This window comes from Miniopterus natalensis, chromosome 9, assembly GCF_054644295.1.
Source record: "Miniopterus natalensis isolate mMinNat1 chromosome 9, mMinNat1.hap1, whole genome shotgun sequence".
NCBI lineage: Eukaryota > Metazoa > Chordata > Mammalia > Chiroptera > Miniopteridae > Miniopterus > Miniopterus natalensis.
In genome coordinates, this window is record NC_142089.1 from 26,278,300 (window position 1) to 26,304,296 (window position 25,997).

The 25,997-nt window shown below is 38.4% G+C and overlaps 1 protein-coding gene across 2 annotated transcripts in view; it reads right to left on the reverse strand.

Annotated features, from left to right (window-relative positions):
- The window catches only part of EIF2B3 (eukaryotic translation initiation factor 2B subunit gamma), a 65,729-nt gene extending 42,131 nt beyond the window's left edge, over window positions 1–23,598 (reverse strand). For both annotated transcript variants that reach the window (XM_016199252.2, XM_016199250.2), the window contains exons 1-4: window positions 23,574–23,598; window positions 20,392–20,548; window positions 17,209–17,354; window positions 3,872–4,031 (exon numbers count right to left, since the gene is read on the reverse strand). In XM_016199252.2, coding sequence (XP_016054738.2) covers window positions 3,872–4,031; window positions 17,209–17,354; window positions 20,392–20,539 — 454 coding nt within the window. In that variant the 5' untranslated portion in view covers window positions 20,540–20,548; window positions 23,574–23,598. The remainder of the gene's footprint in view (window positions 1–3,871; window positions 4,032–17,208; window positions 17,355–20,391; window positions 20,549–23,573) is intronic.
- Between the last annotated feature and the right edge of the window lie 2,399 nt (window positions 23,599–25,997).

The following is a 25,997-nucleotide window of genomic DNA, read 5'->3' on the forward strand; positions in this document are numbered from 1 at the left end:
ATTAAACTGATCTGTTGTCCCATTCACTCAATAAGTAATACTCAGCAATGACGGAACAATGGCTAAATACTGACAAGTGGCAGATTTTATATTTCAGTTGGGTACTCAATGCTGCAACCATCAGTACATAGGATCTGCCAGAGTTTATATACCCCATTTCCCTGCACAGCTTAGCTGAGTTTCTGGGTCCCTCTTACACCTCTAAGTCATTCAATCTTTTTTTCTGAGAAGTTGATACCTAAAAAAGGCTTTAGAAAGCACAGCCCGTTTGAATCACCAGAAAAAGTTACATGTGACCCTTCCAAAGAGGCCAGACTAGACATTTAGGCTGTCGCTATTAATTTCCCTATAAACCGATAAGCTATAATGCAAACAAAACCATTTTGATATATTGTGGCCTTTAAAGGATTGCCATTTTACATAAAATATAAAAAATTCCCTTCCAAAACAACATAGAATGCTCGCAAAATTATTAAATGTGATTTTTTAGGCTACAGGACCAAATTACTTCCAATAGGAGTATTTCTAAAATACATGTGAAAATGATAATGATGATAGGAATAGCAATTACGATTTATTAAGCAACTACTATGTCTCAAGGAGTAAACAGAATGCTTTACAAACACCTTGTTTCTCACAAAAAAATCCTGAAAGGATTCAGTTGCACTTTACAGCTTCAGCTCAAGATGGTTAGATAGTTTGCCCAATATCATACAGTTTGGGGGGCATTGAAAGCTACACAGTCTGAAGTCTAGAGCTTGTGCTCTTAACTGCCATGCTACAGCAGTAGGTGTTTATTTTAAAATCTTGAAAACATTTCTAAACATAAATTAATAGACAATGTAGTATCAGTCTACAAAATCATTATAAATTTGTGCTCTTATAATACCCATGCATGAATCCAACAACAGCTCAGACTCACAGTTTTAGGATTTAAACTGCTAGGGCTTGAATCTACTTTCTCTTACTTGGGGGCAAGAAGAGCTGCCTTTATAGGCAGATCCCTCAATCATTCAGTAATATCTACTGACTGCTCACCATGGGCCATAACTGGGCCAGATCCCGGAGATAAAGACAACAAAACAGACATGATCCCTGCTTTCATGGAGCTTACAGTCCAGTAGAGGAGAGAGTAAATAAGAGGGCAGGGCTACCATATACAGGCAAATAACAGGATATAATTTCACATTTGAGGATCAAGGAAGGCCTCGTTCAGAGTCTAATTTGAAGGCTAAGCTGGTTTTAGAGTGTGTGTGTTGTGGGAGAGGAGAGGATGGAGAGCATTTCAGGCAAAGAACATGTGTAACAGCATGCAGCAGGAAAAAAATAGTCCAAAAACCCAAACACGAATTTGATCCTGCCTTCCTCAGTATCTACTGAGCGGCAAGTGGGAAATAGATGGCTCCTAAACATCTAGTCACAGCCATACTCCTATAAGTCAGTAAATGGTGATTTGGGAAACTCGGACCTAGTAGCCAAGAAACAGACCAAATACACAGTCTGAGAAATTTAGGATTCTTTAAAAAAATGCTTATCACTAAAATGCATAGCATCCCATGGGAGGAATTCAAAACCCAGGTTATTTAGGTGAAAGTTTAGTCTTCAAATATAACAAAATATAGAAAATTAGAAGTTTGAAATTTCTTGTTAAGAATGAAAAATCTTGCCCGGCTGGGCGTGGCTCAGCGGTTGAGCATCGACCTAGGATCCAGGGGATCGAGGTTCGATTCCCAGTCAGGGCACATGCCCGGGTTGTGGGCTTGATCCCCAGCTGGGGGTGTGCAGGAGGCAGCTGATCAATGACTCTCTCATCATTGATATTTCTATCTCTCTCTCTCCCTTCCTCTCTCTGAAATCAATAAAGACATATAAAAAAAAAAAAGAATGAAAAATCTTTCTAAAACACAAATCAAATTATGGCATTCTCTTGTTTAAAATTCCTCAGTAACTCCTCACTCTTTTGGGGATAAAGTTCAAGCTCTTTAGTATGATCCCTGTTTCCTCTCCACTCCCATTTCCTGCTTCCCTGCCCTCCATGCTCACACTCTAGTTAAAGAGCAAGTTACCAGTATACATCATACTTTTTCAAAGAGGATGATAAAAGAGCCAGCTTAAAGGAACTTCCACTGGCCAGGTTGCGACAACTTAAGCATCAAAACACTTTAAAATGGATGGGCAGATAGATAATAGTTACAGTTCATTTAAAATAAAATTGTAAAAGGCTATGCATTTATGATGATACCTAAGAGATAAAAGCTAGCATAAAATGTACTAAAACATTCTAATACCAAGAAGAGTAACTCTAACAGGGTATTTGATTTTTAAAATTATTATAAATAGAGGAGAATATTAAAAATTATATTTATAAAATGTACATCTGTTTATAAAGTTTGGATATACAGTGTTCCTATCTGTGTAAGCTGAAAAGGTTGAATACAGGGAATTATGAGTAAGCAAACCAGACCCTGCAAAAGTAAAAAATATGTCAAGAATGAAAGGAATGCCTGATATGAGGATTATACATAATAATAAGGTAGAAAGGGGATCCAACAATTAATCTGCACCAGTGATTACCTGAAACAAAAAGCAACTAGAAAGAAGTTTCAATGCTATCATCCAAAATTGTAAGTTAACCAAATGCCCTAAAGCATAAAGAAAGCTAAAAACACAGACTAGATTACTCAAGTCCTAGAAATGAAAGTTCTAAGTGGCTCTATTAATAGTAGGATACTAATAAGCCCTGGTAATTGTAAGAGACTACATCAATTATATAATGATAGGACAATGGGTTACATAATGCTGGATAAGCAAAATCTAAAGAACTCATTATTCCTGGGAAAAACTCCAGGGTAAAAACACATCATTCCAGGAAAAACTAAAACCTAAAAAGTATGATCTTACAAAGCTTTTTGGTCGTAAGTTCAGTTATTAAAAGTAGTCCAGTCACAGAATCAGTGGCTCAGGTTTGAAATATCCTAGGAAAAGCAATAAGGAACTATGCTTTAACCAAAATCAACTAGTCAATAACCCAAATTCTATAACCTTGAGTGACTAGAGTATTTTTCCTTTTCTTTTTGGTCTATTAAGGTTACTATAACTCTTTGAAGATTAAAAAAAAATTAACCTACTACTAGAATCTTAGGAAAATATAAAGATAAGTGTGTTGTAATCCTAAGAAGACAAAGCATGGCTAATGACTATCTTATTTATTTAGGGTGATTGGACCATTCAAAAGAATCAACCATAATACCTTTGTAATAGTAATTCTAATTGCTTAAAGGTATCTAGTTAAATTTGCAATCAAACTTTAAATGTTTTTAAAAACTTGTTTTAAAATTAAAATTTTACTTTTTAATCCTCACCTGAGGATATATTTTCCATTGCTTTTCAGAGACAGTGGAAGGAGAGAGAGAAACATTGATGTGTCATCAATTGGTTGCCTCCTGCACACGCCCTGATGGGGGCCGGGGATCGAGTCTGCAACCAAGGTAAGTGCCCTTGGTTGGAATCAAACCCAGGACCCTTTAGTCTGCAGGCCAATGCTCTAACCACTGAGCAAAACCGGCTAGGGCTAAAATTAAGTTTTTTGATTCTTAGATATATGCACTGGATTACTTGAGCCTCAAACACAATGCAAACAGTTCTGAATGCTCTGCTCTGCATACAAAAGCCTCATGGACCTTACAGAATCTAATCAATAGTTATAAACCTCTTCAAGTCAGCTACTGTGTCTTATTGGACTTTACATCATCAACTGCTAGCACAGTGCCTGCACTGAGTCAGTTTTCAATAAATGCTTCTTAAGAGAAAGTATGAATGACAATAATAATTATAAAAACCCAACAAACAAATCACACTCCTGTCTCCTTACCTGCTTTTTTTTTCCCCTTTTGACCTGGAACTGGTTCTATGCCATCTTGACCTTTTCTCATTAACATGGCGAGTGAAGCATCATGAGCTCTGAATAGGTCCACAACCTCATGTAAGGCAACATTTGTTATTAGATCACAGCTCAGGACCAGTACATCTGTCTGTCAAAAGAAAAAGGGGAAAGTCAATATCACAAAGGACAATGGATCACACAAATCATCACGGGATAAATTACAATGGCTTAGAAACATGCACTTATTTTCAAACCTTTTTTATAGTAGTAAAATAAGTAAAATAAATGGAGTTATTTTAACTGAACTGTACTGAGGGCGAGAAAAATTTTTTTATGCATGGATTTATTAAGTCATTCATTCATCAATTTACTAAGTGCCTATTATGTGCCAGACACTGTGATAGGTAGGCCTCATATTTCTTATCCTTTCTATTTCTCTAAGCTTCTTTAATAATAAGAGGACAGTTTTGCAAGCTGATTGTTCTTCAAGAAATTCAATTTTTAAGTATACTACAAAGTGAAGAAAATGACCCCAAAGCAGATGCCTCTGAAGTGGTGTCAATGTTGTCTTGGAAAAGAAATGTTATTCAATATCTGCAAAAAAAAACCCCGTCAGTATAGTGAATGCCAAACAAGTTCTGCATAATTGTGAATGGTCCACAGCCTCATTTTCCTCTTCGCTTTTAGACAACTTTTTGCTAAGCTCAATGCAAAATCCCCAAGGAACAGAAGCAACAGACCCCTCCTCCAAATGTCTGGTTGCCATCTGTTCTCAGTGTGAAAAGAAAGGCATCAGTCTGAAAGGTCAAGGTCTGGGATACAGATGGAGGTGCTATCCGTCAGGCCCTCTCCTGCTTATGTTCCCAAAGAATGCACCATATAAGACTCACTGAGACCAAATACATGCCCATCCTCTTTGTGACTCCACCACTTCCAAAGGGAAGTCTTTACTATCTGATCAATGTACTTTGTTTCCAAAGCTGGAAATCCTGGAAGAAGAAACAAAAGTCTAAAAGGAAAACTAAATAGTCTTCACATCTTTGTGTCGCATCTTCATAATACTATCCATTTTCCTTTACATTTTTATAAGCCAGCGATTTTCAACCAGTGTGCCACAAAAGTCACACCAACGTGCCGCAAGAATTTTTATAACATGCAATACCTGACTATTTAGTCAGGGGCACTGGCCTCTTTTCCTTTAGACTGTCAAGTTAAAAAAATGACACAGCCAATAAGACAATAGCCGGCTGGTGTGAATGAATCAAATTTATACCTTCTTTTTTCAGTCAGATTGGCAAAAAATATATTTTTGGGTGTACCGCAAATTTTAGTAATTAATTTATGTATGCCATGAGATGAAAAAGGTTGAAAATCGTCGTTATAAGCTACAAGAGAAAGAAAATAAATAACTATTGTTTTGATTTTTATTCTAAAAATGTAAAGCCCATTCTAGAAATGCAAATGTTCTTCTACTAACAGGAGCCCAGAGAGAAAAGCTGAAAAATTGTTAAGAGCCAGAAGTATTTCTGATCACGTGTGACCACAAGCAATGAATAAACATAGACTGTTTGGACTGTAAAGCAACTGTACAGTATATCTGAAATGCAATTAACTTTAAATTGCCCTGGACACACCAACCCTCAGTTGCCTTGTGTTTTGGGTTACCACTTCTTTTCTAACACCAACAGTACGCCTCTTCTCCTGCAGAGGCAAACTGAAATCCCCACAGACCTCCCTACTTACTATTTTAAGAGTCCTCAGTATACCTTATCCCAAGCCTGTTCCACCAGAGAAGCCAAGGCAATATCAAGGGCAAAAAGCACAGCTCTAAATGAAGGCAAATTTGTGTATTTTTGACAAAGTAGAAACATACAAGGTCTTCAAGGGAAGGTGGAAGATAGCACATTAGTGTTTGGGGGGAATTCAAGACACCCAGGAATTCAAGCTCAAACTGCTGCCTGTTAGTTTTGGCTAAAGCAAACAAATTAAGCAGGGAAAACCCAATTACCAAGCCATGGCAAAGCCCAAAAATCTCTCATTACTAGAATATTTTCAATCAAGCCAAAACCACTGGGTAAAACTAGAAGAAAAAAAACAAAAGTTAAATCAGAAAACCGGATGCATGTGTGTGTGGTGGTAATGGTGGGGTGGGAGGTGGGGAGAGCTACTGGGAATAGCCTCTTTTCTTTTCCTGGCAGCTGTTCCATGACAGATTGTTATAAATAACACAATCTGGCAAATAATTTCCTACAGCAAGGAGAAAGGAAAACATACTTACTCCCCTGGAAAAAACTGTCAGGGCAAGGTAACTAACATGCTTTTACCCACCCAGCACTTCTACAAACCATGGCTATGATCCAAATCACCACCCTGTACTCCGCCCCTGCCCATATGGAACTAATGAATTCAGTTACTTGGTTATGACTATGAATGGTCACAATTTACATTTTCCTATGTGGTCCAATACCAATCCTATACCCAAGAGTAGTTTGTTGCTTTAACAAAATAAACACCAATGGCTGACTGCAATGGAAACTTCACTATGCTCAATTTTGGTTGAAAATGCTTGGAAAAGATTCTCAGTCTGCAGTCCCCAAAGTGTATGGCAAAAGGCCAACTGCCATTTTGTTTTTACTGAGTTTGGGGCATTAGGTGCAGGATGGAATGACCAAGTCATCTGTAACAAATGTGATAATCTTTAGGTTGAGAGCGAAATATCCTTCCTGTGATCCTTAGCTTAATCACAGTGTCACCACCATACAGGCAGGATCTGAAGTCAAAAATCTGCCCAGTCTAGGAATGATGTCTTTCTTCCCTCTCTTGCCCAGTCCCTTACCCAGCATCTCACCGACCCCCATGTCCTCCTCTTTTAGCTCCACTGCACTATCTTAGTTCAGGCCTTGAAATATTTTCCCAGTCTCTTAACTGGTCCCGCTCTCGCACTCCAGTTTTCCCTTGTTCTAATCCATACTCTAGTTCCACTGCATATTTCATTTCCCTGCTTAAAGCCAGCCCAAAATAGTGTACTCCAGGGTGGGGGTAGGTAGGAGAGGGGAAAATGGGGGGAACAAGACAAAATAAAAAATAGTGTTCTCCAAACATAAAAAATGTTGAACATATCCACTTATTCCTACTTACTTTTAAAATGTATTTTAAAATACATGAATCACTATTAATGATACAATATGCCCTTTATATAACACACAAGAATAGACATTTAAAAAAGAAGAGACAAAATGAAAAGAACTAGAGATTCCAGTGTTTTCCTCTGGTAGTCCGTACCTCATACCTCCTGGCCTTGAGAACATCCCATTTTGGAGATCACTGCTCTATAGGACTGCATTCAAATTCCTTAGCATGACATTAAGTGTTTTCAAAATATGACTCCACCTACCTAATTCAGCCTTCTCTCCCACAATTTCCCCTCCATATAGCCAATGTTAACTTGCTAGAGTAAACTGCCAAGAATGCATGCCCTATTCTCTCTTTCCGCCCACTACACATTCATCCATTAAGATTCAGGTCTTGTCACAGTTATTATAAAGGGCAGAACCAATATATTATCTCCTCTAGAGATGAAGTCTTTTCTGATCCATTACAGACCTTAAATCACTAAATTGGATTACATGGTTTCTTTCCCATCCAGACTTTGTGCTTCATAAGGAGCTCTTTCATCTTTGTATCTCCAAAGTTCAACCAAGTGCTGGCAAACAAGAATCAGTAAATGTTAGCACTCTTCCTATTACTTCCTCTCCTTGTTTGAACTGACTCAAAGATGAAAACATCCAATTTTAGATATTTAGAAGTAGCACACTTTCTGACAGAGCTGAGTGTCCCCCCTTCATAGAGACTGTGACTGGTTAGAGTTAGGAGAGGGACCATAAAGGTAACTTTGCAGCTCCCTAAAGCAATGAGGTAGGGACCAAACCTGCTGCCTCCAAAGAAGAAAAGGGCAGAGACGTCTGAAAGGAAAGAAATCAGATATAACTGTCCTGGAAGGCATGGATAGATTTATAATTATAAAATGGAGGCTCATCATTTATAGTTCTAAAGTTTTCCTCTTCAAAGCAAGAACAAATAGAGGAATTCTACTCCTGTTTCCTGGGTGTAGGTAAGAAGTAACTGAGAATGTGCTAATTTCTAACTCTGTTAAATGAGTTCTCTGTAAAAATGCTAGCCACTTCTCTTCCAGGATGTAGATATCTGCAATTAATTTTAATCTTCAAATGCACTGATATTAATAGAGAAATAACAAAGGTTTTTTGTTCTCTGAAATCAAACCTTCACTTTGAAATAATTTATTATTCTGAATTTATATTAAATAATTTCATTCTTTTTCTTTGGTCAGATACTAATATGCCATAGGAAAAAAATATTATTATCCCATTTCAAGACCATGGAACATGTTCTTACAATTACATTATATATTTCCTGCCTATAGCTTGAATTTTAATTATATCCTTAAGTATGACATGGAAATATTGTCCAGTTTACTTGGAAACCAGAAAGCTTGGGAGAAGATCAGCAGGGGGTAGTTAGGAGCTATGACAAAGGTAAGTTTATAACAACATAAGAAAAAGACAACTAACAAGTTAAAAAAACAACAACACTAAACTAAAACCAGGGTTTTATCAGTCCCCAAAAGAAATTTCTAAGATTAGGTATGTTTTCTTTTCCCATTAATTCCACCTGTAACTTTAAGTAAGTCACTCTCTCCTTGGGCCTATTTCCTCATCTATAAGATAAGAGGGATGCATTTTCTCTGAAGTAATTTATGGCATAAAACTGTATGTTTACAAGGGTCAGGCTATTTTCAATTCTTTATCTAGAACTATACTCTGGGTTCAGTGGCATTAATAATGGTGGTGACCCTTAAAGTCCTGAGTTTCTCATCCACTTTGGGAATCATCATAAAAAATTAAATCATGCTAATATAGTTTTGATGCTCAGCATATTTAATTAAACCAAATATTTCAAAAATAATAATCCATTTATGGCATGTATGGCAATTCTTAGTTAATCAGAGAAATCAAGCACAAAAATCCATAACCAGCTAACCATCCTGTTACTATCCAAGTTCATTAATTAAAGGATGTGTGAATACCTTTTCAGCAACAGCCTGAGTGATCACACACTTTTAGGTTTCCAATCCATAAAGATTCCAGTTTGCAACCAATGGTTACACTCTACCTGCTATTATCAGTTATCAACTCAACTGGTTCTCTAAGGTTACGCTAACTTTAAATTGATGGCACAAACAAGTCAAAATTGAACAGCATTTTACTGTTTACAAACCTCTTGCACATACTTTATTTCACTTAATTCTCACATAATTCTCTAATATCTATACAATCAAACCCATTTTTTCCCCCCATTGCTTTTCAGAGCGTGGAAGGGAGAGAGAAAGAGAAACATCGATGTGATGGAGACACATCTATCGGTTGCCTCCCGCACACTCCCCGACTGGGCCCGGGGATGGAGCCTGCAATCTATGTATTTGCCCTTGGCCAGAAATGAACCTGGGAACCTTCAGTCCGCAGGCCAACACTCTAACCACTGAGCAAAACCAGGTAGGGAAACCCATTTTATAGACAAGAAAACAGAGGCCCAGAAATACTATGTGATCTGCCCCTTTACCATCACATTGCCTTTTTAAAACACACACACACACACACACACACACACACACACACACACACACACACACACACACACACACACACCCCAGTGGTGATGCTAAATGTATCTAGTCCCTGTTTAAAATGTACCCATGTCACAGTTAAATTTGGTCAGACACCTTACTATTTAAAACCAAATATCTCAAGAGGAGATTAGACAACTAGTAAAAAGGTTGGAGTTGAATTAATATAGTTCTTTTCCCACAGTCTCATGCAGGGAGATGATATTAACAGATACTTTTAATCCTCTGTACAAGTGCAAAAAAATGGTACCTAATCTAGCCTTAGAAAGTCAGGGAAAGCTTGTTGGAGCAGATAATGCCCAAGTTAAGAGCTGAAAAAAGGTTGGGTAGCTACAGGCTATTTCAAATGAACTCCCTGGTTGCGATGACAGAATGCTTACTGACTTTCCACAAATTCTATGGTCCATTCCACTAGTCAAGGTAGTGTTACTTTAGGATTCAAAGCATACAGGGGGACCAACCAAGAGTGTCCAAAAATCTAAGCCATGTGAGCTGCTTGTCACTCAAAGATAGTTTGTGATGACAGCCTGGGCTTTCTACCTAGCTATCACCGCCCCTCCCCCCTTCATTCCATAAAAGTGTCCCTATAGATGAAGGAAAGTGACTCAAATGAATCGGAAATCTTGAAAGTTTTCCAGCTACCAAATGCAGTATAGAGCTGCAGAAATACCATCCCAAAGACCAGAGTTCCAACAAGTTACAGTCTGAAAGGTTAAGATGAAAACACTTCAAGCTTGTGCATACATATACTTGGTTAGTAAGGTCAATAGAAAAGCTCCATTGAGATTTCTGGGGGGGGGGGGGGGGGGGGGGGGTGCCGGGAGAGGAGGTTCAAAAATTCCCTCATTCAACTTGTTAACTTGTTTCTGCTATAACTGCTGGGCTTTACACTATGCCACCAGCAGGCTCAAAGAAAGCATCATTGGGGATATACTGAGGCCCTCCTAGTCAACCACAGCCCACCAAAGCAGTCATAAGAAAAAAAGTTGCCACCTAAAAAAATCTTCAAGCAAGTTGGGGCCAAGTTCTCAGATCTTCACTTGACCAAACTGTACCCCTTCTTTTCAAGGAGATAGAAATCTGCCAAAAACAAGTCCCTGGGCAAAATGAAAGGTTCCAGGAAAGAACGAGAGAGATTTGTAATTTGATAAAGACATCAAACACTCAACTGAAAAGAACTTGCACTTAGCTTTTTGAACATCTAAAAATAGCATGTATGCTCAATCTTTCTAATAAGCTGTCTCTGGGATGGGGAATTCATCGGCATAGTTTGTTCTCTGTTGTAGCATGTTAGCTGTTTCATAAGACAGGTAACAATAGTCCTTTTCCTACATCAAAGGATTTAAATAACTAAACCTCTAATCTGTTGGTATCATTATCCCTATTTTCTTGGTTGTGAAACTGAGGCAAAGGATAGATGAAGCTTGCCTGAGGCCAAAAAAAGATTCCTGTCTAGAGTAAATAAAAAATTATTAGCTCCATAATCTCTAAATTAAGAGAAGCCATGAGACCTCCAATATAAGATAAGTGCTTTATAAACATAGACTACAGAAATCAATTATAGATTTAGTCTGCTGAGGCTTCTTAATATACTTCACTAACCTATTCTCAAAACACTTATCTAAGGAATAAATCACATTGTTTCCAAAGCACAAAAATGGCACCAATGGCCGATTTCCTCAGCCAATCAGAGGAACATCTTATGTGGGTGGGTCAGGTTCAATGTCTGAGGAGGCAGTCAGCTTTGATTTATGTGCTGATCACAGACTGCATCCTTACTTCTTGCCCAAGAAGAGTTCTTACTCAAGAAGAGCCAGGCTTCTTGCTCATATGGCTCTAGACAGGATAGAATCTAGTCTTCCTACAACAATGGATCTCCCTCCACTCAGAGAAGGATATTAACAAGCAACAGCAGCCCACTTGCAAGACAAGGATACTACATAGTTCTCTGAGTCTTATTAGGAGACTTACTAATTTTAAACTATGTTTTATACAAAAATATTTAATTACGAGCTCTATGCATACTAAGAACCACTGAATTGCATACTTTAAAAGAGTTCTATATACATGGTGGGGCAAAAGTAGGTTTACACTTGTTCGTATGGAAAATACAATAAATAACTAATAATACAAGAATAAACTCTGTTTCACATACTCACAACTGTAAACCTACTTTTGCCCCACCCTGTATACATACAGTTATCTAATGTACAAAAAATTCTACAAACATGAACCCTACAGACTCACAAGAAAAAAGTAATTTTGAAATATTAGACCAACTATACCTGTTCTAAAGCCAAGGGTTTAGAATTAGAGTAGATTATAAGGGCCACTGATGCTTGCCTTTTGAAGGCAACATGGTAGAATGAAAAACTCATGGGTATTTGAGATGCACAAATGCATCTCATAACCCAGGACTGGATTCTAGCTCTGGCTCAACATCTAACCAGGTGTGGGATTTGGGACAGGTTATTTAAACTCTATGAGTATGAGGTTTCTCAACTGAAAAACAGAATACTATCTACCTTTTAAGGTTGCTGTGGGGATAAAAAAAAGTCTACAAAGCCAGACAGAGTAAATAGGAAAAATCTCCCCTGTGATCTTCAGAGCAAACATTCCAGGTAACCCCAAGAAAAATAAAATTTACATCCTCATAATCAGCTAACAAATTAACTCCCCACTTTAGGGTAGTCTCTAAGAACAGAAACTAATGTTCTGAAGTAAATAATTAATTTCTCAAATGTACTCATTTATAAAGCTTTTGCAAATTTAAGTATCCTTAGAAGTGCTCAAATGGCTACAGATAGAGATCTTGTGTGAATAATCAGCTATTACTGCAAAGCAGGTTTCTAATGCTTTCCAATTTTACTTTTCATTTGCCTTTCTTCTCTCCCCCGAATTATTCAACTTCTAAATAAAAGATCAAGTTACACCTTAAATGTACAGTCTGGCCAGTGTGGCTAAGTGGATTGAACGTCATCCCACGCACCAAGAGGTCACTGGTTAGATTCCCAGTCAGGGCACATGCCCAGGCTTCGGCTTGATCCCCAGTGTGGGGGGTGCAGGAAGCAGATGATCAATGTTTCTCTCTCATCAATGTTTCTATCTTTCCCTCTCCCTTCCTCTCTCTAAAATCAATAAAAACATATTTAAAAAAGAAGTATATAATTGAGGCTGCCACTCAGAAAGAAAAGACTACCAATAAAGTTATTTAATCGACATTTTATTTTTTAGTATATATCAAAGAAATATAGATTGAGGTAAACGTTTTAAAGGTATATGCTAACAGACTGAGGCCTTCAGATGACATAATTTGTAACTAAAAATACCCTGTCGCATCTCAGCTTTGCAGTAATTCTTCAACTATTAAAGTACAGGATCTACCAACATTTTAATGCTTTTTCTGAAGCTATTCTATCCCCTTCACACTAGGAATATCTATCCCTACATATCACTCCACCATCACAAATTCCAATTCTTCCTGTAAGACTCAAACAGTGACATTCTTGAAGCAGTACAAGCTGTGTTTCCTGATACTCCTCTAGAGGGCGCATAGTACTCTTCTAACTCTTTCTTGTCATTCATAACCCTTTGGTATGTGGGCAAACACTCCAACCACTGCGCCACACAGGCCAGGGCTTACTTTGTTCTTACTGGCTGTGTAGGAGTCTACTTATATTCCTCCACAGATTAGCTTTGTTGCCTTCTACTCCAGGCTGGAATGCAAGCTGATGTGAAGGCAGGATTTCAGGAGTCACTGCTATAGAAGAAACCATGTACAGATAGCAAAGACAGCAGAAACTTGCTAGTCAAAGTCACAGCTTGAGAAGAAGGCACAGAGGTAGGATTACATGTAAAAGATACTGTATAAATGATGTGGAAACAAAGGGCTAAAGGAAAAAAAGAAATGAGACTGTGCCAAATGACTTAATAAGGAGGAAATGATCAAAACCCTAAGAAGAGGTAGTAACTTCAGAGTAAAATGTCCTTTTGCCAGTCATTATTCTCCTCCTCATGCCCTTTCCTATTAATAGTTGGGACTATTACTTCTCAAGCCTCTAAGAGTTATAGGAATTCATTTCCATGAGACTTCCAGTTCCAGCCTAGGGTATAGATAATATTTCCAAGATTTACAAATGAAGAAACAATGAGGATTCACACCTACATCCTAAATTTTTGGACAATAGTTAAAACAGCCCCTGGGAAGACCACTAAACACCCTAAGCTTCTTGGTAAACCTGGCATCTGGCCTGTGAAAGAACAGGATTCTCATTTCATTATCTTAGTGAAATTCCCCATATTTTCCCTAAAGAAATAAGCAGCTGCACTCCAGAAAGTCACACACCCAACATTATGGTATTGGAAATCCCCAGACTAATCAGAAGCACCAACTTGAGCAAAAGCTTAGAAAAACAAAAAGGGAGGCCAGAAAGTAAATGGAAATGCCTATATATATTGCACTGGAGGCCCTGGCCAGGGCAATAAGACAATAAGAAGAAATAAAAAGTGCCCTGGTCAGGTGGCTCAGTTGGTTGGAGCATTGTCCTATACACTAAAAGGTTGCAGGTCTGATTTCCAGTCAGGGCACATACCTAGGTTGCAGGTTCAATCCCTGGTCGGGGCATATATGGGAGGCAACAGATCAATGTTATTCTCTCACATCAATATTTCTCTCTCTCTCTGAAATACAAAACAACAATAACAACAAAGAACATATCCTCAGGTGAGGATAAAAATAAATAAATAAAAAGCATAAAGATTAAAAAGGGAGAGTAATATGTTTTTATTTGCAGGCAACATGGAAACCAGTTGTATGTCTATACACAAGTAATAAACAATTGAAAAATAGAATAAAAAATACCAGTTACAATATCATTAAAAACATTTACCTTACCTAGGAATCATTTATCAAGAGATGGTCAAAACCTCTAAAATGAAAATTAAAAAACACTATTGACAGAAATGAAAGGAAATCTAAATAAATAGATGTTCAAGAATTGGAATAATCAATATTAAGGTGTCAATTCTTCCCAAATTGATCTATAGATTCAATGGAATCCCAAAACAAATTCCAGAAAGTTTTTTTTTGTTAAAACTGACAAACTAATTCTAAAATTTATACGGAAATCCAAAGGACCTACAATAGCCAAGACAATCTTAAAATAAAGGACTAAAGCTGGAAGACCTACTATAAAATTAAAATAATCAAGACATTACTCAATGTGGTACTGAAGTAAAGGTAGACAAATAGACCAATGGAACAAGACAGAGGACAGAAATAGAGTATGCTGGAATAAGCAAATATCCACATACAAAAAAAGCAAACCTTTATCCCTAACTCACACCACATACAAAATTAAATCAAGATGGGCTATACATTTTTAGAAGTAAACATAAAAGGATCTCTTCACAAACTTGGGGTAGGCAAAAATTTCTTAGACAAGACAAAAAAACTAACCATAAAAGAAAAAAAATCAGTAATCTGGATTTCATCATTTAAAACTTCTGGTCATCAAAAGACATCATTAAGAAAGTGAAAAGGTAAGCCGCAGACTGTCAGAAAATATTCATAAGACATATCTGACAAAAGACTTTGCATCTAGAATGTACAAAGAATATCTATATTCAATAACAAAAAGATAAACAACCCAATTAAAAAATAGGCCAATGCCTTGAACAGACACTCCATGAAGATATATACAAATGGCCAATAAACACATGAAAAGGTGGTCAGCATCATAACTATCAAGGAAATGTAAATTAAAACCACAGTGAGATACCGCTACATACACACTCACTAGAATGATTAAAATTAGGAAGACTGACAATATCAAGCATTGACAAGGATGTGAAGCAAAAGCATCTCTTATACAGTGTTGATGGAAGTGTAAAATGGTACAACCACTTGGAAAACAACTGGCAGTTTCTAACAGGATCAACCCTACAACCTAGAATATTTTCACAAAAAGTCTTGTAGAACAATATTCGTAATAGCTTTATTCTAAATATCCAAAATTAGAAACAATCCAAAGGACCATCAACAGGAAAATAAGTAAAGAGTGGTATATTTATTCAATGGAATACTACTCAGCAATAAAAAAGCATAAACTAGTTATACCTGCAATAACATTACGTTGAACAAAAGAAACCAGAATAAAATTGTATGATTCCATTTATATCTAGTTCATAAATAAACAAAATTAATATACGGTGATAGAAATCAGAACAGCAGTTGGTGCTATAGGTGGGAACTGACAAAAAAGAAACACAAAGGAAATGTCAGAGGTAACGGAAATGTTCTAGATTTGGGTAATGGTAAATTGGATGTATATCTTTGTCCAAACTCATTGAACTATAAATAACTTAATATCTATGTGTATTTTACTGTGTCTAAATTACTCCCCAATAAAGAGAAAGGAAGGTCATGTACATTTCTGCATGAATTTTTTGTTCATTAGTGCATCGATAGGTTAAACATATTAATACATCTGTTTGCAGTCACCAGAAATAACAGAAGAAGGTCTGCTCCCCAATTCAATCAAGATGGCAACATTATCACACAGACTGGATTTTTTCCAAAGGACATCAATTTTAGCCTGGCAGGGAGTGGCTCAGTGGTTGAGCATTGACCTAGGATTCAAGAGATCCCAGTTCGATTCCTGGTCAGGGCACATGCCCAGGTTGCAGGCTTAATCCCTAGTCAGGGGTGTGCAGGAGGCAGCCAATCAATGACTCTCTCATCATTGATGTTCCTCTCTCTCCCTCTCCCTTCCTCTCTCTCTGAAATCAATAAAGATATATTTAAAAAAAAAAAAAGGACTTAGGACAATTTATGATGGCTCTTTCTCAGTTTATGAGCCACTGGCCACTGGGGAGACTATCCTCATATACATATGCCCTTGCTAGTCTCTTAATCAAAGGAGACTAAAAGTTTAAATATTATCATGTGAGGGGATCTGGAATTTTTAAAAGTTCCTTTGTACTTCTTTCCAGTTAATCTGTCATTTGCAGTCAACTGCTGCTCTGATTTTTATCACTACATAATAATTTTGCTTATTCATGAATTTCATATAAATAGAATCTTTTAAAGTAAATTTGAAGTATATATTTTTTAATAAAGATTTACTATTACTTTAAAATATTGGAAACCAGTAACTGACAACTAAATGTCTAAATCTTCACTAGTAATTAAACTAAAAACAGTTGAAGAATATATGGACAACAAAGTATGTAATATAATAATATATATATTTTTAAAAAGCATTGTAAACTATAAAGTAGTGGGAAAACATAAGATGACATTTACCTTTAATAAACAATAAAAATCAAGAAATAATGCCCAGCCTGAGTGGCTCAGCAGTTGAGCATTGACCTAGGATCCAGGAGATCACGGTTAGATTCCCGGTTAGGGCACATGCCTGGGTTTCCAGCTCGATCCCCAGCAGGGGGCGTGCAGAAGGCAGACAATCAATGACTCTCTCATCATTGATGTCTCCCTCTCTCTCTCTCTCTCTCTCTTTCTCTTTCTCTCTCTCTCTCTCTCTCCCTTCCTCTCTCTGAAATCAATAAATACATATCTAAAACAAAAAACTAAAAACAGAACAAAACAAGAAACAGTTTTCACCTTAAGTTTTGGATATATGTGGCGCAGAGAATCTGCAGTTCCCTTGTCAGCTTCATCAGGAATACACACAATATCTAGCTTCATTTTCATCTTGAATTCCGCAGATAGAGCCTTTTGGACTTCCCTAGTTGTAACAACAATGACTTCTATAGCACAAAAGAAAAAAAAAGGAAAAACACAAAAACTCTCATTCGTTAGATAATGATTTGTCTATTTCAATTCGATTTGGTCTGTTTCTAACAGTTAATATTATTGAGTCTTTTCAATGTCTTTTACATGCATTCTCTCAATTCTTACAACAATCTCATTTTACAAGTGAGAAAACTTGGATTATAAGTTGTTTGACTTTGTTCAAGGTCACACAACTAGTAAGCAATAGATTCAAGAAAAACTCAGTTCTGTCTGATTAAAGCCCACACTTTAATATATATTACATGATACTTTTAAAAATATATATATATATCTTTATTTATTTCAGAGAGAGGAAAGGAAGGGGAGAGGGAGAGATAGAAACATCAATGATGAGAGACTCATTGATCAGCTGCCTAGCCCACAACCAAGGCATGTGCTCTGACCGGGAATCAAACCCCGATCTCCTGGATTCTATGTCGATGCTCAACCAATGAGCCACGCCTGGCCGGGCACTTCTCCTCTTAATCATCAACTCTCTCAAATGTTCCCTCTTCTCCATCCTTAATGCTACTTCTCTAGTTCAGGCCCTCTCCATTGCTGGTGTGAACTTTTGTATCAATCTCCTAACTCATCTCCTATTTAGAGTCTTGACTCCCTCAAATTCATTTCTCATATAGCTTCCAAAGCAATTTTTAAAAAATGTAAATATAAGTTATCAAATTTATTACCATAAAGTTGTTCATAATATTCCCTTATCTTTTTAAAGTCTGTAGGATCTGTAGTTATGTCTCCTCTCTCATTCCTGTTATTAGTAGTCTTTTTCCCCCCAGATCAATCTAACTAAAGATTTAACAATTTTATTGATTTTTCTCTAATGTTTTTGTTTTCTATTTCATTTATTTCTGCTCTTATCTTTTAAAAAATATCCTTTCTACTGCCCAGCAGGGCGTGGCTTAGAGGTTGAGCGTGAACCTAGGATCCAGGAGATTGGGGTTCGATTCCTGGTCAGGGCACATACCCAGGTTGTGGGCTACAGCCGATCAATGACTCTCTCTTCATTGATATTTCTATCTCTCTCTCTCCCTCTCGCTTTCTTTCTGAAATCAATAAAGATATATTTAAAAATACATATATCCTTTCTACTTATTTAGGTTTCATTTGCTCTTCTTTTTCTAGTTTGTGAAAGTAAAATTTGATGTTAACTTGAGATATTTCTTTTTTTCTAACATAATGCTTAATGCTATAATTTTTCCTCTGAACAGTACTTTAGCTATATCCCTCAAATTTTAATACAGTGTATTTAATTTTTAGTAAATTTAAAATATTTTCTAATTTCCTTTGTGATTTTTTTTCTTAAACATATGGGTTATATAGAAGTGTGTGATTTCATCTCCAAATTCTTAGGGATTATCTTAATATATTTCTGTTATTGATGTCTAATTTAACTCTACTGTGGTCAGAGAATATACTTTGTATGATTCTAATCCTTATAAATTTATTGAGACCTATTTTATTTCCAAAAATATAGTCTATCTTGGTAAAAGTACTTGAAAAGAATGTATATTCTGCTTTACTGGGTGAAATGTTCTATAAATGTCAATTAAGTCAAATTGTAAAAAATCCTAAGGAATCTACAAAAAAAGCCATCAGAATTAATAAATGTATTAAGCAAAGTTGCAGGATAAAAGGTTAATATTAAAAACTATATTTTTATATACTAGCAACAAACAACTGGAAATTAGAATATAACAATTACCATTTACAATAGCATCAAAGATATAAACTACTTAGAGATAACTTTAACAAAATATGTGTAAGTTGTACACAGTGAAAACTATTAAGTTACTGAGAGAAATTAGAGAAGATATAAATAAATGGAGCGATATACAATGTTCATGGATCAGAAGACTTAGTATTATTATGATGTGTATTCTCTTCCTATTGGCCTATAGATTCAATTCAATCACAATCAAAATCCCAGCAATTCTTTTATAGAAATTGATAAGCTAATTCTAATATTTATACAAAGGTGCAAATGACATAGTATAGCTAAAGTACAAATCTAACCACATTATACCATTGTTTAAACCTTTCACTGGTTTCTCACTGCTTTCAGGAAAAAAACCCTAACTTCCTCAGCACGAAATACAAGGCCCTTTATAGCATGACCCCTGCTTCTCTCTCTCACTACATCTATTCCTTCCCCTTACACTTTATATTATAGCCACATGCCTCATAGTCAGTACTTGCTGTGAATCTTATGTGCCAAGTAATATATTAAGCACTGGGGTACAGAATTGAAAAGATAACTCAGGTCCTGAGTTATCTATTTATATGTGTATCTCTCCATTAGACTTTATGGTCTAATGGAGATCAGGTCCTGAGTTATCTATTTATATGTGTATCTCTCCATTAGACTTTATGGTCTAATGGAGATCAGGACCTGAGTTATCTTTTCAATTCTGTACCCCAGTGCTTAATATATTACTTGGCACATAAGATTCACAGCAAGTACTGACTATGAGGCATGTGCATACCCACTAGTTCTTTCTGATATCCTTACAGGGTTCATTTTAAATATTTTTTTAAAAATATGTTTTTATTGATTTCAGAGAGAGAAAGGAAAAGGGAGAGAGAGACAGAAACATCAATGATGAGAAAGAATCACTGATTGTCTGACTCTTGCATGCCCCCTACTGGGGATCAAGCCTGCAACCTGTGCATGTGTCCTGACCGGGAATCAAACTGTGACTTCCTGGTCCATAGGTTGATGCTTAACCACTGAGCCATGCCGGCTGGGCACAGGGTTCATTTTAGATCACTATGGAGACCAGCTCTAAAACAGTAACACTTAGTGCTATCTTCTCAACCTTTTTCACACAACAATAGAGTACTTCTATGTTCCTATTTTAAAGTGGCCAGTCTCCAGCCAACACTGAGTCCTAGCCTTCTCTCATTCATCCTCTCCTCCCTCACCCTCATAAAACTGACAAATCATCAGGATCAAGCACCCTAAAAGTTTTATGAGTGCATCTCATTACCATAGCTCACCTTCAAATCCAACACGCTCAAGCAGGTTCAATGGATACCAAATTAAAGGTTTGTTCCCAACTGGAAGAAGAGGCTTAGGAATGCTGGAAGTCAGGTCTGTCATCCGAGATCCCCCTCCAACTGCCATTACTACTGCTTGAAATTCCATTTTTACAAACTGCAATCACAGAGAAAAACAATTAACAGGAAAAAAAGTAACAAAAATCAAAGCTATTTCTATTTAGGTTATTGATACCCACTATGTCAAATGCATCACTTCCAACTACAATAACCAGGTAAGAAAGGTTCTTTAGCTGCAATATAAACATCACCTTTATATATTCTCTTACTCATCAATACAGGGTATGGCAACAGTTGGTTTACAGTTGTTCATATGGAAAATAATACAAGAATAAATTGTGTGTTTCTCGTACTTAAAACTCTAAACCTACTTTCACCCCACCCTGTATATACTCTCAGCTCCAGGCTGAGGAGATGGGCTGGAGGAGAAATACAAATTTTAAAAACCTGGCCCTTGCCCTTGAGTTTCTCACAATTAAGTGGAGAAGACAAATTCAGTAAATTATAATATGCTATCATTAGTGCCATTGCAGGGATATATCCAAGATGCAGTAGGCAAGTAGTGAAGGTAATAACTAAGTCTTTCTAGAAAAGTCAGGGAAGATTTTATAGGAAGATCATGCTTGAGCTGACTCTTGAAGGAGTAAGAGTTTAACCAAGTGTGCTTCTAATTCAGTTTTTATCCTTGAAAATTTTTATAACTTCTGGCTAAAATTAACAGCACATTACAAGCATATTAGGTCTCTGAAAGTGTGAAATGACTTAAGATTCCTCCAATAGTTAGGCCAACTGCTCCCATCTTCTCATTACCCCTAACTATAGATATTAAACACAAATGTAGCCTTGTATCTGGATCTAGATTTGAAGAGCCCAATTGCAGAAACAATCCAAATTAATTCCTTTTTTCAAATTTAAGGAACCTACTTGACTTTCAAAAGAATCCCTTTACAGCAGCTACCACAGAAGAGAGTCACAGTAAAAGATCATAAATCTTTATTGATTAAAAATAAAAGTACTTTTTGCCCTGGCCAGGTGGCTCAGTTGGTTGAAGCATTGTCCTGTACACCAAAAGGTTGACGGTTTGATTCCAGTCAGGGCACATACCTAGGTTGCGGGGTAGATTCCCGGTCGGAGCATATATGGGAGGCAACTGATTGATGTTTCTTAATCTATGTTTCTCTCTCTCTCTCTCTTCCTTCCCCTCTCTAAACATATCCTTGGGTGAGGATTTAAAAAAATAAAAAAATAAGAATAAAGTACTCTTCTACTTACGACAAACGATGTAACTGTTAAATACAAGTGTAGAATGCAATGTTCAGAAATTTATTTACCATCAGTTGGCAAATAATGTTGCACCTTTACCATAACTATGATCAGCCCTGCACCCTCACATTAATATCCAAACTGCAGCACTTACACTCAGTACATCCAAGTCATAAAGTGAAGGCTCTTGAACAATATCCACACTTAAAGATGCGGTAATTTGTATTGCAGCAAGCATTGACTCAGATTGGAATTTAACTTCAATTTGGCACTGTACAACTCCCATCACATCTGATGTTATTAAGAAAAGAGCACTGGACAGACATTCTGGAGTCAAAAGACCTGAGTCTGAGTTCTGGTTCGGCCACTTATAGGTGATGTGACCAGGGGCCTGACATTTAAAACTCTGCATGTCTCAGTTTCCAGAAAGGAGAGCCTGGTGCTTAAGTTCACAGACCCTTGAGCCAGTTTGACTGGGTTTGAATTCTACCTCTACAATGTATTAGCTGTGTGAACTAAGGCAAGGTATGTAAGTTTTCTATACCTCAGTTTTCTTCATTTTCTAAGTGAGGATAATTATAGTTTCTACTTCACAGAGTTGTGAAGAGTAAATGAGTTAAACTATATAAAGCACACAAAGTAATGTCAATCCCACAGCAAGCACTATAAAAGTGTTTGATATTATTAGACAGAGGCTAGATAATGGAAAGCCTCCTGTGCCAACTGAACCATGCTGTTGCATAATTCTGGTCTCCGTATGATTATTCTTGCTTCCTAAGTACCTTTCCCTGTGCCTAGTAATCATGTATTAAAAGACTCAGTTCTAAGAATCACCTTGCCTAAAAAGCCATTCCTAATCCTTCCCACCCTCCTGGTAGAAGCGGCTTCTTTCCCCTTAGGTGCTTGCACTCTGCCGTGTACAGACCATCTCTGCCTTTACAGGCTTTAATACTCAAGTATTTAAATGTCTATTTCCTGGGAGTTCCTTGAAGGCAGGGACTGTTTGTCATCACTGTATTCCCAGTACCTAACACAACTCCCATCAGATGCCAGGCACTCAGTGTTTGTGGAATGAGCATCTGTGAACTTCACAACCCCGTGTATGAGTCGAGCTCAAACATGTGCAGAGGGTCAGTAGGACTCAGCCCACTAGGATCTGCGGTCCCTCCTCTGTGAGGCTCTGGGTGACAATCATGAACATAACCATGATACCCGGCGGACTGTCAAATGCCCCAAAGCCTCTGCCACGACTCTGTGATGGGAATCAAGGCAACGAGTCTCTCCGCAGCTTCTCGAGTTTGAGAGAGGGCGGTCACGGCATCTCAGACATGCCGCCACCACAGCACTCACTGCTTTCTGCCTTTGTAAATTGGTAAGATAAAACACTGTATCATAATTGGTCTCTCAAGCGGACCTTACTGTATTCCATTTTATATTTCATTGCCTTGCACCGAAACAAATAAAAATAGGCGACTAATAAATGAAGGGCTTAAGTGGAAAGAGTTCGGGCACTATGCTAGGGCGCCCGGTGCTGACTTCGGTGCTCACTCGCCGTAACTTCGAGCAGATCCTCCCCTCCCTGAAACTCGGTTTCTCCATCTGCTGCACACGGCGGCTGGCTCGGATTCTCCCCGAGTTCTCTTCTAGTTCGGGTACTTGGCTCCCCTGCCGGGTCGCGCAGGGACTCGAGCCGGCGACACTGGGGCTCCGCACCCTCGCGCACCCCCTCAGGCCCTCCTCGGCAAGGCTCGAGGAGCCGCCTCCCTCGGATGAAGCGGGGCCGAGCGGCCCCCACAGCGCCGCTCACCCCCGCCCGCCTGCTCGAAGGCGGCCTGGCGGCGCAGAAACCGCGGCTTTACCTCAGCTCCCGGCGCGCGGCCGCCGCTCCCAGCGCTCCCCACGCCGCCTCCGATTGACAGCCCGAAGGCGCAGGCGCGCGATGGCCGAGCCGATCGATGGGGCCGGCCGAGCGCCGAGCGGTAGATTGAGGACCAGAAGCGCGCGCACCTCCAGCAGGCCAGTAGGCCGTCCTCGCTCTTCGTTCACAAATCACCAACGCCCACTGCGTGTGCCTCCCGCTGCTGGGCTCCCGGAACCCAGCCTGGGAACAGTCACGGTCTTCCTCCAGCGAGTTCTCATTCTAGGGCCTGGGTCCGACTACTACTCCGTGAACAGAGAGCTCGTTTGGGAACCGCGGTTTTGGACTCGCCTGTGGAGAAATCACCAAATGCCTTTGCAGGCCGGGGCTTGCTATGTCCGTGATGTCCAACGCGGCGACTCACGTCTGCTTTCTGAACCAGGCTATTATTGTACGGAAAACATCCACATTCAGCCATCAAGAGTGGGAGGTAGGGGGAGAGTCAACGACGACCTTAATTGAGTCAGTGACAGGAACAACAGTTTGAAGAAAGTGAATCAGGTGGAGATCTTGGGTAAGAGCCTTTCAAGCGGACTAGCCAACAAGTGCAAAGGCCCTAAGGAGAGGCTGCGTGTTCAAAGAATACAAAAGAGACCAATAAGACTGAAGGGAGGTAAGCTGGGGAAGAATGAATGATGGCACAGGAGGTCAGAGAGGCAATGGGGGAAAAGATGAATTCAGATCCTGCGGGTCTTGTAGGCCATTGTGAGGACCTTGAATTAAGTAGAGGAAGAACTTAACGTGACAGGGTTTGGAAGGATCACTCTGGGTGCTGTAATAATACTCTGGGAAGCAGGGAGTCCACTTAAGAGGCTGCAATTGCATGAGACCGCAAATATCTGAGTCTAGACAATTCCAATTTTGAGAGGCAATAAAATGTTTTAAGCAGAAAGTTTTTGGGTGGTGGGTTAAGTTGCAGCAGATTGCAGAAACAATGGTCATTCTCTCTTTCCCACACATCCCTGCAACTTCCAATCTTGTGGAAGCTTCCTCTTTTTATATCCATCTCTTAAACGTTGAGTTGCTTTAGCTCCCTGCCAGTTAGGAGGCAGAGACTAATTTCTGCAATAAAATTAAAGGAGCTTGACTTCATTTAACAGTATTTATTGAGTACATAATATGTGCCAAGCAGTGTCTTAGATGCTAGATGATGCGGATACAGCAATCAGTGAGAAAGACAGGACTTGTAATTTTTCCCAGGCTTTTAGCCAGGAGAATACAAGCTCAGCTTCAGTCCTGCTAAAGAGTAAGACCTGAGGCCATATCCATACAACCAGCCTTATTCCAGCACTGCCTCTCCTTCACTTTGTGATGCTGTTGATCAGTTATTGAATATTATTTTAAATTTTATTTTTGTTTAAAATATTACAGATGTCCCTTTTTCTCCCCAATGACCCGTTCCACCCCGTCCCATCCCCCTGCCCAGTCCCTCTCCCCACCATTGTCTGTGTCCTTGGGTTGTGCATATAGAATTATTTTAACTGAACTATAACACTGAATATATTGGTAAAAATGAGCCGTGGAGTGATTGGTCACAAAAGCCCTGAAATTTGACTATTTTTTCCTTCTGCAGCAAGATTCTCTTTCCTTCGTATAAGCTCAAGCAAGCAGAAGCCTTTGGAATTACAGCATAGTTTTGAAGAACTAGTTATAAAATAAGAATAGCATTCAACCCTGTATCTATCACTCATTTTATTTATTTTTAAAAATATATCTTTATTGATTTCAGAGAGAGGAAGGGAGGAGAGATGGAAACATCAATGATGAGTCATTGATTGGCTGCCTCCTGCATGCTCCCTACTGGGGATCGAGCCCCGAAACCTGGACATGTGCCCTGACTAGGAATCGAGCCATGATCTTCTGGACCATAGGTCAATGCTCAACCACTGAGCCACATCCAGCCAGGCAGTGCTCATCTTAAATGCTCATGTTTAAACTAGCCAATGTTTTCAGGGAACTTGATGAGTTCCTCCTCTAGTTGAGGAAAAGTAGTTGAGGGATTGCTTCATTTAAACTCACTTTAAATTATTCCCTCAGGGCAGTGGTTCTTTTTTTAAAAAACAAACTATTTTTTTAAAGATTTTTAAAGTGATTTTTAGAGAGAGGGGGAGGGAGACAGAGAAACACTGATGTGAGAGCAGAATATCCACCAGCTGCCTCCTGCATGCCTCCTACTGGTGATGGAGCCCACAACCAGGGCATGTGCCCTGACCAGGAATCAATCAAGCAACCTTTCAGTGCACTGGGCAATGCCCAACCAACTGAGCCACAACAGCCAGGGCAGGGCAGATCCTCTTAAACTTTTTGGTCTCTGGACACTTTACACTCTTAAAAATTATTGGGACCCCCAAAGAACTTTTGTTTA